The following is a 12752-nucleotide window of genomic DNA, read 5'->3' as shown; positions in this document are numbered from 1 at the left end:
TTCGGCCTTTTCCTCCACCCACTCATCCAGATCCGACTAATTAATTTTTTTCTTCACATGAGTCTTTTTAAAGACTTCATGACGATAGGGAGTGCGTCCTAATTCTTTTTCCTATAAATAAAAATACAATTAATGAAATAACATTTTGTCAAATAATTTATTTTAGAAAATGAATTTAAACTTAAAATTTAGAAACTTTACCATCTCCCTCTGAATCGTACCAACACTCTTTGCACCTTCGGTGTGCAACTAGCCACCCTTTAGGCTGGCTCTTGCTTTTTTTCCTTGATCGGACAAAACCTTGAATTCTTCCGTATCCCAATACCGACATAATTCTTCAAATATATATGGCAGCATCCAACTCGGAGGTTTTCGATCATCCCTTGCTTTCTTTAGCCAGGTAGACAATCTGGCGCTCGCTTTTCTTTCAAAAGTGGTCGCAATGACCATATTGTATCTTGGCTCTCAGGTACATAAAGTCTGAAAAAAATGTATAACTTTAAATAATTAGTTAAGTAAAGTATAGTAAAAATATTAAACGTAACTTAAAAAAATAGATTTAAACATATATATACCTTGAATTCATTAAACATTGCCTGATGGATACTGTTTGGATTCTCCCGTCAAGAGTGATAGGGCTCACTATATCTAGATGAAAAAATTTCAAACACCTACATTCACGACAAGGACACCTAACCAATCCATTTCGTTTAAAAACATCAAGTGTCATGACATGATCAATAAACTTCTTACACCGTCAATAAATTCAGGTTTCAAACCACCACCAACTTCATAATGCATGTTATACATCCACAAACGATGATTCATCTACCAAATTACATATATTCAAGCTTAATTAATTAGTTCATAATGACTACAATTCATCGAGACTACAAATTCTAATTAATTCAAGTTATAATTAATTAATTCATATAATAATTAAGTTCAAGTTATGATTAATTTAATTTATAATTAATTAATTCACATAATAATTAAGTTTAACTTATGATTAATTCAATTTATAATTAATTAATTATATAATAATTAAAGTCCAAGTTCATAACTTGAATATCTTCCAAACACAAAAAATCAGCCAACCCAATATTTTTCTAACTTGAATATCTTCCAAACATAAAAAATTCTAAATTCTAATTTCTAATTACTTCATCTTCTAACTGTAATTTTATCTTCAAAAACACTTCAAGTCCAACTAACACAATACCCAATTCACAATCTAATTAAAAAAAATGACAATTCAAACTAAAACTCTAAAATTTTCATTCACATTCTAACTTCAAGAACTAACCAACTTAACATAACATTTGAACATCAACAACACTTTAATTCCAACTCCAAAAAATATTCAATTCATAATTTAATTCAAAAAAAAAAATCTCAACTCAAAGAAAAGAACTAAAATCTAATTTCTAACATTCATCAATTCAAAATCACATATACAAATTAACTATGTTAATAACACACATTAAACAAATTAAATAAAATAAATTAACTAACAAATCAACAAATTATTTTTTTTTTCAAAATTAAAAAATCTTAAAACTAACTAACCTTATTAACAATACGGAGAGAGACTAACGGTGGAGAGAGGCGGCGGCAACAACGGCGACGGGGGAAGGCGTGGCGACGGCAGCGGCGAACGGCGGCGAGGGGTGGGGTTGGAATTTTTAGAGAGAAGGGGGAGGGTTTAGAGAGAGAGAGAGAGAGAGCAGAATGGAGAAAAAAGTTGGGTCTGAGTTTCAAATATTTCAGAAAGAGCCGCTTTTTTTAAGTAGTTGACCGCCATTTTGATCAAAAAAGTGACGGACTAGGAGACGTTGTCCGTCGCTTATTTAAAAAAAATTGATAAATAAAATATAATAAAAAACGACGGACGGAGACGCAATTTTTAAATAATATTTAATTATTTTCAATTAAAAGCGACGGACTCTGTCATTATTTTTATTTTATAATTAATTTTTAAATATATTTATATATGGTGCAAAAATCCGCTAAAAAGCGACGGACATATAGTCTCTGTCCGTCACTTTTTATTAAAAAAAATAAAAAAAGCGACGAACAGCGTCTCAAATTCCGTTGCTTTTTTGAACGACGCAGTCCGTCGCTGTTATTTTCGTCGTTTTTTGACAATTTTTTAGTAGTGTAAAGGTACGAAATTTTAGATGACCCCTTTTTGTACCTCTAGATCTGCTCCTGAATTCGGAGGCATTGACATATTCAAGATTTGGTCTTAAATGGAAGTGTGATTTCTGTACTTGTTTTTATACATCTGTATAGAGTTTGAACCAAAAATAATAATTTTAGCTGAATCAACACTCGCACATAGAAATAGTATTTACTAGCCATTTTTATAAATTATATCTTCTAAAAATTATTATTTTTATGAAATTTTACTTATAAAATTTGAAATTTCATGATAGTAACTATTTTTAATCACAAAAAACTGAAAATGACTATTTTCCGCTCTAAATTTGGAAGAATAATATGGCATTTATAGTGAATGGGTATATTATAGAGTCTAAATGAAAGAAGAGTAAGTAAAGCAAAATATTCACTTTTTTTATGTCCGACAAAATAAATGGGGATGGAACATATTGTATTAATGTTTTTGAAGATATTCAATCTTTTGAGGACCCTGCAGTTATTGTTGCTAGTCATATGAATGACTAATCTATAAACCAAACTTTCCATGCTTTTTCAATAATACTGCCATCTATAGTTCATATTCTTTACAGCTTCCTCCTCTCAGAATAATTATCTTTAAGTTATAATATATCGTTTAGCGGAAAGTCTATTAAAAATAGTCTTTCTATCTTCACAAAAGTAAGAGTAAGATTTACATACATTATATTCTTTTCGGATGCACCCGTGAGATTATACTGTATTTGTTTTTTATTGTTGTTGAGAAGTTCAAGACAAAATTAATCCTATTTTACTCTCATAGTAATGTCCAATGAAGAAAGATGACATAAATAGGGTAAATGATTAATCCAAAGAAATTATATCTTAATACATAAATAAAGGAAAAATAATTAAAAGCTCCTCTCAATAAGGGTAATGTAGTTATTTTATCATATTACCCTTATTAATTGATGTGTAATTTTAGGTCTTGGAGAATAATTTAAAAATAAATAATTAATGCTAAGGATAAAACATGAAGAAAAATAATAATCTTGATATGTTAAAAGTGCAACAACAACATACCTAATGAGATTCCACTAAGTGGGATCTGGAAAAATAGGGTGTACGCAATCCTTACGATTACCTCGTGGAGGTAGAGATGTTGTTTTCTAAAGACCTTCGGCTCAAATGCTTCAAACCTAAGTAACAGAAGAAGAAAACAATGAAAAAAGCATACCATTAAGAAGAAAAGTAGTGTAAAGTCTGCAAGAAAGAAACAATAATAACAACAAAGTGGTGTGATAATCGAAAACACAATAAACAACATATGACAAGAACTACAAGGGCACAACTAATAATTCAACTGGCACAAACAAGCCTAAACCTTCGCAAGGCAAGACTACCCTCCACCCTTACTAACCCTCTACCCTAAAATGCGACCTCCATTCGTTTCTATCTAGAGTCATGTCCTTAATATAATAATGAAGTTGTGTTGTGTCATCACCTCTCCTCAATACTTTTTCGGCTTACCTCTACCCCTCCGCGTACCCCCTATAACCAGTCTCTCTCACCTCCTCACTGTGGTGTCAACACACCTCCTCTGCACATGCTTAAACCATTTCAAAAGATGCATGTTGAAATACCATACAAGTAAAAATGAACAGTAAAAGTATAAGAGAATCTATATAAAACTTTATATATTATTTTAATTTGAATAGAAGTTGAAATAATTAATACATAAATAAATAATTTCGCATATCTAATTTTTACAAAGACGGATCTAAAATTTGATAATCTCTGAGGCATTACTGGCGTGGTAACTGACTCCAAGTTTGCACACTAAAGGATCATTACATCCCTACACATACATACATATATTTTTTTGAGGTCATCGAAGGGCACATGACACCCCTACTCTTTGGGTAGATCCGCCTCTGAATTTCTTATATAATTAAATACATTACTAAATTTTGCATAACTAAATCCTACGTAACTCTGACGAGGAACAAAATCACCCCTAGAGTGTGAACAATAACACTCCAGTCGCCATCCATACAAAATCCAATCTACAATTGAAGCATATATTGTGCATTCACATTATATGATTATTAAGTAAATATTACTACATCCATTCACTTTTATTAGTCAAATTTGAATTTAGCACGTTTATTAAGAAATAGTTAACATGATTATTTTACCACACTAATTTTATTAATTGATATTTAGTATTAGATCTTTAAAAATAAATAATTAATGTTAAGAGTAAAACGTGTAAAAAAAATAGTTATTTTTTTTGATATGTTAAAAATTGCACGTAAAAATAAAAATATATTTTTAAAATAATGGACAAATAATAAAAGTAAATAAAGTGAGTATGACAATAGCTATTTGTGGAAACTTAAGTTGAGTAGAGCATAGTTTTTTGCCCACAAATTGATGGTCAGTCTGAATAATTATTCAGATCCTTAAGAAGACATATTAAGAGCACACACAATTACAAACAGAGGTTTTTTCGTTGTGAATCAATGAATTTCTTTATTATAAAACATAATTTTCGCATTCTATTCCTATTGAACTAGCTCAATAAAAAAATATATGATGGACAATAAATTTTTAGTAAAATATTGGAAAGTTTCTTAATTTTTATTTTTTTATATGATAATACTATTTTTTTTCACTTATTCAATCAAAATATATGTGGCCTATTGGAATAGTCACTGCATTTTTCGGTGAAAAATTTCAATTAAAAAAATAGTAATTCTTTTCAATATATATTAACTTTGGAGGTCATTGAATGAGCAATTTGCTTGCACATAACATTTATGAATCTTGTTTACAGATGGTCCCATATATCAGACTTTGTATAGAAGGCATTACTCTCTCACCATATTTACTTGTCCATTATATTAAAAATAGATATTCAACAATATCTGTTCAATTTATGAAATCAAGAAATAATTGTAACTTAGTTCCTAATTTACCCTTATCATTAATTATTAGTCATTTTCCTATTATATTTTTCAAGAAATTATATTTATTATATTCAAAGATGATATGGTAAAATTATTCTTTTATTTATAGTTTCTTAAAAATTATACAAAATTAATAGTAAACAAATATTATTAGACGGAGGGAATAGCATCAAATAGATTCACAAGAGTCATTAATTGACTAGTGAAATAGTAATGATAAATTTAAATTGCTTTTACATTATATGACTTATTACGAAAACAAATAATTAAGTCTATAAAGAATTGGAACAATCAAAATTCGACAAATACTTAACGTGTAGATTTAATTAGTACTAATTAACTTGCAAATATATTTTAAAAAGACTTATATCTTACAATATATATGTATATAAACAAATAATAAAGGGCCTAATTAATAGAATTAAACACGGAAATCAAACCATGATAAAAGATCTAGCAGTACTACTAGACCTAAACTTTGATATATAATTGACCATATCATCATGAAGAAGAGACGCATTCTGAGCTAACTACTACGACCATATGTTTAGTTTAGTGTCTTGGAAGCAAACTATCTTGATCATTTTTCGAAGTTCTAAATAATTTACTGATCAACGGGCGACAGCCAAATTAAGTATTAATATATTTTCAATTAATTAATTAATTGTTCTGAGGAGGAGATCCACTACCAACTCTAGGACGTGGTGGTGTTCTTCCTGTCCTTCTTGTTGCTGCTGCTATCTGCGTACGCATCAAAATAAAACAAATCATAATGACTTTAATCTGCGAATATGAATTCATGGTCAAACTAAATATATTTGACTTTTGAATTTGAATTGTGTCTGATGAATTGAGATATTTGAATCAAACTAAATAAGTTTGACTGTTGAAATTCAAACTATATTTACATAAGAGAGAAAACATAAGAAGTGTTGAAAATAATGCAGTCCGTACGTTTCGTTTTTATAACTTAGATACATACGTAAACAATTAATTGGAAATAATTCTAATAAAATGAAAATAAATAAATATAAATACTGTATGTCCTATCATATTTACTATTTTATTTTTCTCTAAAAAGACATATTTTTTGAACCACAAAGAGATAGAGAAAGGGGCAGAAAGAAGAATTATTATTTTACTATTTAACAACTGACATTATCTGATATTCTAGAGTATTTCAATTTCGTTTTGTTTTTTTAATAATAGAAATTATGACCCTTTTATTTTAATAGGAAATTAGGCAAATTTTGTTCATCTACTCTATTAATATTCCATACCAAAAACAAAATCTTTTGTGGTCCGAAACTCTTAATTTGAACAATCTTAATAGTCCAAATACTAGGAGTAATGCCATATTATAGAAGTAGATGTAGAGTATAATTTTTTTAATTTTTTTTTTGGGTAATTGTGTATAAGTTATTACACCTGACCCCTTTCGTAACAAAATCATAAGGTTAAAATTATTTGTTAAGTAGATATTACATCTTTTTGACTTTATTAATAATAGTTTTTTCGTTTTAATCTATTTTAAGAAAATAGGGATTTTTAAAAAAAAAAATTGTGATCTTAAATTAAAAATATGTCAAATGTTTTAAAATGCTTATTAATTTTATGATCTTAAATATATCACGTGGATAGTTGAAATTAAAAAAAATATTTAAAAAATAATTATTCTTTTAAAAACGAATTTATTAAAAATGATAGTAGATTAAACAAATTGAGACAAAGAAAACAGTAATCATAAAAGATTATTTTCTCCTTTATATTTTAAAATTTCCTGGATGAAAATACTAATTTCACCTGTACGTGTTTGTGTGAGCTGGGTTTTTTAGGATGGAGAGAGCAATTTAGTGGGCATTTGTTCATGGTTTATTGTGAAATTTTAAAAAATTAATTTTTCTTTTTCAAGTGATAAGTGATATTTGAAAATTGAAGTTATGTTTGGTCATATATAAATATAAATTAGAGTTTTTTTTGTTGTTATTTTCAAATTCTTGAACACACTTGCAATTTTTCTTGAGTTCTAACTTTAAAAAAAGAAGGGAAATTACATAAATTGGATTTATTAGGCAAAATATTTACATAAATTGAATCCAATCAAAACTATTTTATCTTGATTAGATCCACGATCCAAACTATACACAATTATCCCCTTATTCTATTTACTTAATTACCGTTTCTTCATCCTTGATAAGAGTATATATATATATATACTCTGATGGTAGTATCAATATAATCTGATGGTATCAAGTAGTAATTGAAGAGTCTTTTCACTGTAACACTACATGTTATATATATATATATATATATATATATATATATATATACTTTAATGATATCAAGGAGTAATTGAGCAGTATTTTCATTGAAATACTACTTCTTTCTCTTAACACTTAAAATATAGGGTATGAAAGTAAGAAGACAGCGACTCGAAAATAATTTTCCTTTTTGTACAAGTGTAATTTTTTTTTAAAAAAAACAAACCAGTAGACTTACAGGTACTGTCTGTGGATCATCTTCAGCTGGAGGATCATTCTTGTAATTATCATTTGTTGAATCTGAACCCTCCTGCTTCTTCTCTTCTTCTTTTTTATTTGTATCTGACGTACTTGAAGAAGAAGAAGATGAAGAAGAAGAGGGCGATTCAAAACCAAGACATTTGAGAATAACTGTAATGACTTGTTGTAAGCAAAACATTGGAACTCTACACTCTTTTTTCTCTTCCATCTTCATTCCTTTCTTTTCTTTTTCTTATAAATGCTTAATATATTTCTTGCACTTCTTATTTATTGCAACTAAACATACAGGAAGATAAATAGCTTGCTAGCAGGGGTCTTTAATGCTTTTGCAGTATGGTTTGGTATGAGGTTATTTAATGAACCTAGTTTTTATGTTTACACACAATATTTGACACATACTATATGCTTGTAGTAATCCTTTCTGCCAATAAAGTATAATTCTAATTTCGAAAATCAAAATAGTTTAATTTTAATTGAGAATTATTTTGATATAGAATTTTCAAAATAAAATTTATTGAAAATTATGAAAAAGATATTATAAATTAAAATAATTGATAATTCAAGATATACAAAAATTACAGTCAATTTTTTTTATTTAAATCTCAAAATTTGAAAATCAAAAATTGAAATGGAAATAGTATTTTATTTCCAACAATTTTCAATATTATCATATGCTGAGGACTGAGGGAGTTGACCAGTGACCACATGTCTTGGTTAAACATCAATATCACCTAATTTAATTAATTAATGTCCCCTCTGACTAAACCACCCTTGTTATCTTAAAAAGGATTTACAAGTATATATAATTTGCCGGAAGAGTGCAAAAATGGTTAAATCACTAATATTATCATTATATCATACATATAAAGTATTTCCCTAATTGTATAAATACCGTTTATATACTATCTATGAGATAAAACACTCTTTAGAAACATTTATCATGTATGTTAGATACATCAATATGGGCTGTGATGCAGTAGTAAAACTAATTCATTCTTACCTAGAACTCTCGTAGCGCAACCCTCAAATGCGTTTTCAGTGTGCGATTCAAATTTAGTTGGGGCTCCAATGCGGGCTCCGAACACCGGATGAAAAAAAAAATGTATGTTATGTACACTATGTGGTACAAAGATTATAATTCATGCATGTATGTATTGCTATTTCTGCTTAGGGTTAATAATGCCATCACACACTTATTTCATAAAATATGATATGTATTTTCTTCATTCCATATTAAGTGAATTTGTGAGGCAATGCACATATATTAAGAAAAACAATCAAGGATATAATTTGAACCATACTTTCCACTATTTTTCTTTATAAAATCATAAATATAATTTTGCAAGTAGTGTGATATATCTCCTAGAAAATATAAAACTTCAATAAATGAAAGAACAAATATGAAAAAAGTTTCAAATATCTATCTTGAACTTTGAACAATGAAAAAATTCTCAAAAATTCACCTAATATGGAATGGAGGGAGTATGTAGTAGTATTAAATGCACAATAAATTGAAAGTGGAAAAGAATTAAATAAATGTTAAATTCATCGGTGTCCCCCTAAAGTTTGCACCAACTTTCATTTAGACACCTTAACTAGGCTTTGTTTATTTTAGACACCTCATGTCATGCTCCGTTATGTCATTTTGACACTTTTTGCTGAGTTAGAAGAGTGCATGTATTACACTCATTTTGAGCGCGTGAAAATTATTTTTTTGTGAATTTTTTTTCCTTTCTTCTTCTTCCATCTTTCTCCTTCCACCTTCCACCACCATTCATCAAATGACCACCACATTAACTTGGAAAAATCTTGTAAAATCATAGCAATGCTCTGATTTTGAACAAAATAAAAAAAATCACAACATTGATTTTAAAATTTCTTACAAGAATGTAAAAGAATAAAACACGAATAAACTTCACCGAAAAATTACTATCGATAAGTACTACTCCAAATCAAATCTACAACTCGCTGAAAAAGATGGAGATCCACCATTGTTGTCACTCTCTTTATCTCTTCCTTCCTCTCTTCCACCAAAACACATTTTATCTAAAATTAAAATTATTAACTCTAAAAATAAATATAAAAAGTCATTGGAGAAAAATCAAATCTAATCTCATAATTTTATCTGGTGAAACTCTATTTTTTCCGGTAAGGAGGAGCTCTTGTTGATTGGGATGAATTTTTTAGAAAATGGTTTTTTTTTATTACTGAAATATTTTTTAAAAATAAGTATAAATAGTTTTTCCTTTCTTCTTCTTGTAATTTTTTTGTGTGTGAACCAAACTGATGTGTCCTCCTTTTATTAGTCAGCATGCCACGTCACGTGCCAGTGAATTACACATATTTTATAATTTTTGCTGATTTATAAAAATATGTCAAAATGACATAATAAAATATGACATAAAATATCTAAAATGAACAAAATCTAGTTAAAATATTTAAAATGTCAACTTTAGAAGCTAAAGATGGGTCAGCCTTAAATAAAAAGAAGTTAGCATGGCAGGTGCCCTACCTATTCTAAGAAGAAAGATGTCAGCAGAGAGACGGGTAATTTTAACTCTTGGAGTTTGTCTTTTCTTCCTTGGCATAGTACAAAGCTACACCTAATTTTACAAATATTTAATTAATTCACAACTCAGATATTCTCAGACTCATCACTTCGATCTTATTACTATATGAATATTTTATAAGTTTTAAATTATACATTATAATCTGACATAGAGATCCTTTGTATTCACCAATATACCCAAGTCCCAACTAGACGTTACCCCAAAAGAAGACACAAAAGAAAATGTTACTAACATACGTCCAAACGTAAATGGGATTAGAAGATAGGTATTCTAGGATAGAATATGAAGATTTTAATTTTATTTTTTGGATTTAAAAAAATTATAATTTAAATTGAATGTGAATAAAGTTCGATTTGATTAATTATTGTCTCTATAATCCTTCTCTAATTAAAATATCCATGTAAGAAGTGAAACAATTATCAAAAAAATTCCTAGCATGAGTATTAACGAGCACAACCATACTAAAATCATCTCTAAATCTAAAGTCTAAAAAATGTTCGAAAATAAATTTCAGAAACAAGAAAGAAAGAAATCGAAATTTATAGTATAATCATTGTTCTTAAGGAATTTAAATCCCCACGATGTTATTGCATAATTCCTCCAGAACTATATTTTACAAAAGCAACAAAATTTAAGTTTCAATAATAAACTCAAATTTCGCACAAGAACACAATTTGTGATGAAAGACTCAAATATGTCATCGAACTTTGAAAAAAGGCTCATCTATGTCATCCGTTAAAAGTTTGGCTCATGTATGCCATTTCAGTTAACAAATAATGGCATGGATGAACCTTTTCTCAAATAAAAATGACATAAATGAGCCAAATTTATAATGGATGACATAGATGAGCCTTTTTCTCAAAGTTCGATGGCATATTTAAGTCTTTTCCTTTTATATATTGAATTATTTGTCCTTTTTCTGAGAGGAACATGTATTTAAATTGCCTTTAAACGTCTATTTATTTTGACAAACCTATTTATTCTCAACAGACATTTATCAACAATCATATATTTGTTCATCCATCTTCAGAACAGGTATTTAAAATATATTTAAGCGGCTTTTTGTATTAAAAAACCTATCTATTAACAATCATCTAGTTATTCATCCATATCTATAGATGCATAACTCCTTTTATCCGATGAAAAAGATAAAGTTATGATGCGTCTTGAAATGTATATATATCGTAATGATATACTATATAATATAGAAATAAAGTATTATGGTGCGCTCAAGTGGGGCAAGCTAGGCAGAATGGCTCTCAAAGACAAGATAATGTGATATTCTTTCACATAGCTAGGTGACATATATAGTGAGACGACAATTTAGCAAAACTGAAGGAGGTTTGGGATTTCCATGCCTTGCCACCACATTTATTTAACTAATAATACTGTTTAAAAAATTGGATTATCAATGTATTTTAGCAGAGTTATAATAAACATGTTACTAAAGTTAGGATTTTTTTAAAATCGACATATCTTGATCTCCTACGTGAAAAAAATTCATTAATGAGTATTCTATTATAATAAAACCTATTCCAAATTAATTCAATGAATCTTATCTAGGTGCCGTTTTGTAATTATTACATTGTATTATGGTAGAGACTCATTCTCCAGATTTCAATGATTAAAGGCTTTAAAGTGTAAAATTGAGTCAAATTTAGTCGAATAATTGCTCATTTGTTAAAAGTTTCTTCATTAGTTTTGTATGTATATACTTTGTCAATATTTAGGAGTCATTAGATCCCCCATTAATTTTCATGAACCGTCATTTCAAGAACCAACAAATCAAGTCATCAATTTTGAATGCAATTGAAAAGTGAAATATATGCTCAAACTAATTGTTCTCTTGAAAATGTAAACTTTCCAAGTGAAGTTGTTGGAGAAGATAAGATAAGGAAATTAATCTAATTAATAAGAAATTAGTCACTTTATTTTATTATTTATACTTACGTACACAAATAGGAATTGATTTTTCAAATGATCACTCAATTAAATAATTATCTCAAAAAGTTACACTTCTTATTAATTTAATTTTCTTCAACAAAGAAAGTGACTTTCTAATATAATAGTTATAAAATTGAGTAACTATCTTATAAAGTATTTGCACAACTGAAAACACAATCCATAATAAGTGATTTTGGGGGCTATATAGTTAAAATATAAGCTATTAGCGTGTATATTTTACTCTAATAAGTTTAACTAATATTCACATAGTGTAAAGAAATTTTACATTATCAGATTATCGTTATTTGTAACTTACTTATTTTTAAGAATATAAATCCACTTTGATGAAAAACTATTAATAAACTCCTCTAGAAACCTCGCACCATGAATGATAGCCAATTTTCTCGATGAGTGAGACTTGCTCAAATGATTGAACATTTCTACCATAGTCGATAGGTTAAAGGTTTGAGTCACACCGGAACATGGTTCAATAGGCTAGAGAGTGGGCTAGAGCAGAATTAATCTGTGGCTTGATGGGCTGAATTGAGAAAGTAAGAAAGTCCACTGCAACTCGATGGGCCGAGTTAGCAGAGAAGCCCAGAGAG

General features: G+C 28.3%; 1 protein-coding gene across 1 annotated transcript; it reads right to left on the bottom strand.

The window, feature by feature from the left end:
- Window positions 1–5451: 5451 nt before the first annotated feature.
- Window positions 5452–7931, bottom strand: LOC129903983 (uncharacterized). The gene is made up of 2 exons (XM_055979519.1): window positions 7611–7931; window positions 5452–5852 (listed from the first exon to the last, which is right to left on the bottom strand). Exons 1-2 carry the CDS (start codon window positions 7845–7847, stop codon window positions 5772–5774), a joined length of 318 nt encoding a protein of 105 aa, XP_055835494.1. The 5' UTR covers window positions 7848–7931; the 3' UTR covers window positions 5452–5771.
- Window positions 7932–12752: the final 4821 nt, after the last annotated feature.

Source organism: Solanum dulcamara, chromosome 9 (genome assembly GCF_947179165.1).
Source record: "Solanum dulcamara chromosome 9, daSolDulc1.2, whole genome shotgun sequence".
In the NCBI taxonomy this organism is placed as follows: domain Eukaryota; kingdom Viridiplantae; phylum Streptophyta; class Magnoliopsida; order Solanales; family Solanaceae; genus Solanum; species Solanum dulcamara.
The sequence above is the reverse complement of the archived record's forward strand: the minus strand, read 5'-3'. Positions and strand labels throughout refer to the sequence as shown.

Bases quoted from the DNA above. Each gene is read 5' to 3' on its own strand.
- LOC129903983 (XM_055979519.1), bottom strand. From the start codon at position 7,847: ATGAAGATGGAAGAGAAAAAAGAGTGTAGAGTTCCAATGTTTTGCTTA. The intron at 5,853-7,610 runs GTAAGTCTACTG...ATGCGTACGCAG, and splicing joins ATGATCCACAGACAGTACCT to ATAGCAGCAGCAACAAGAAG.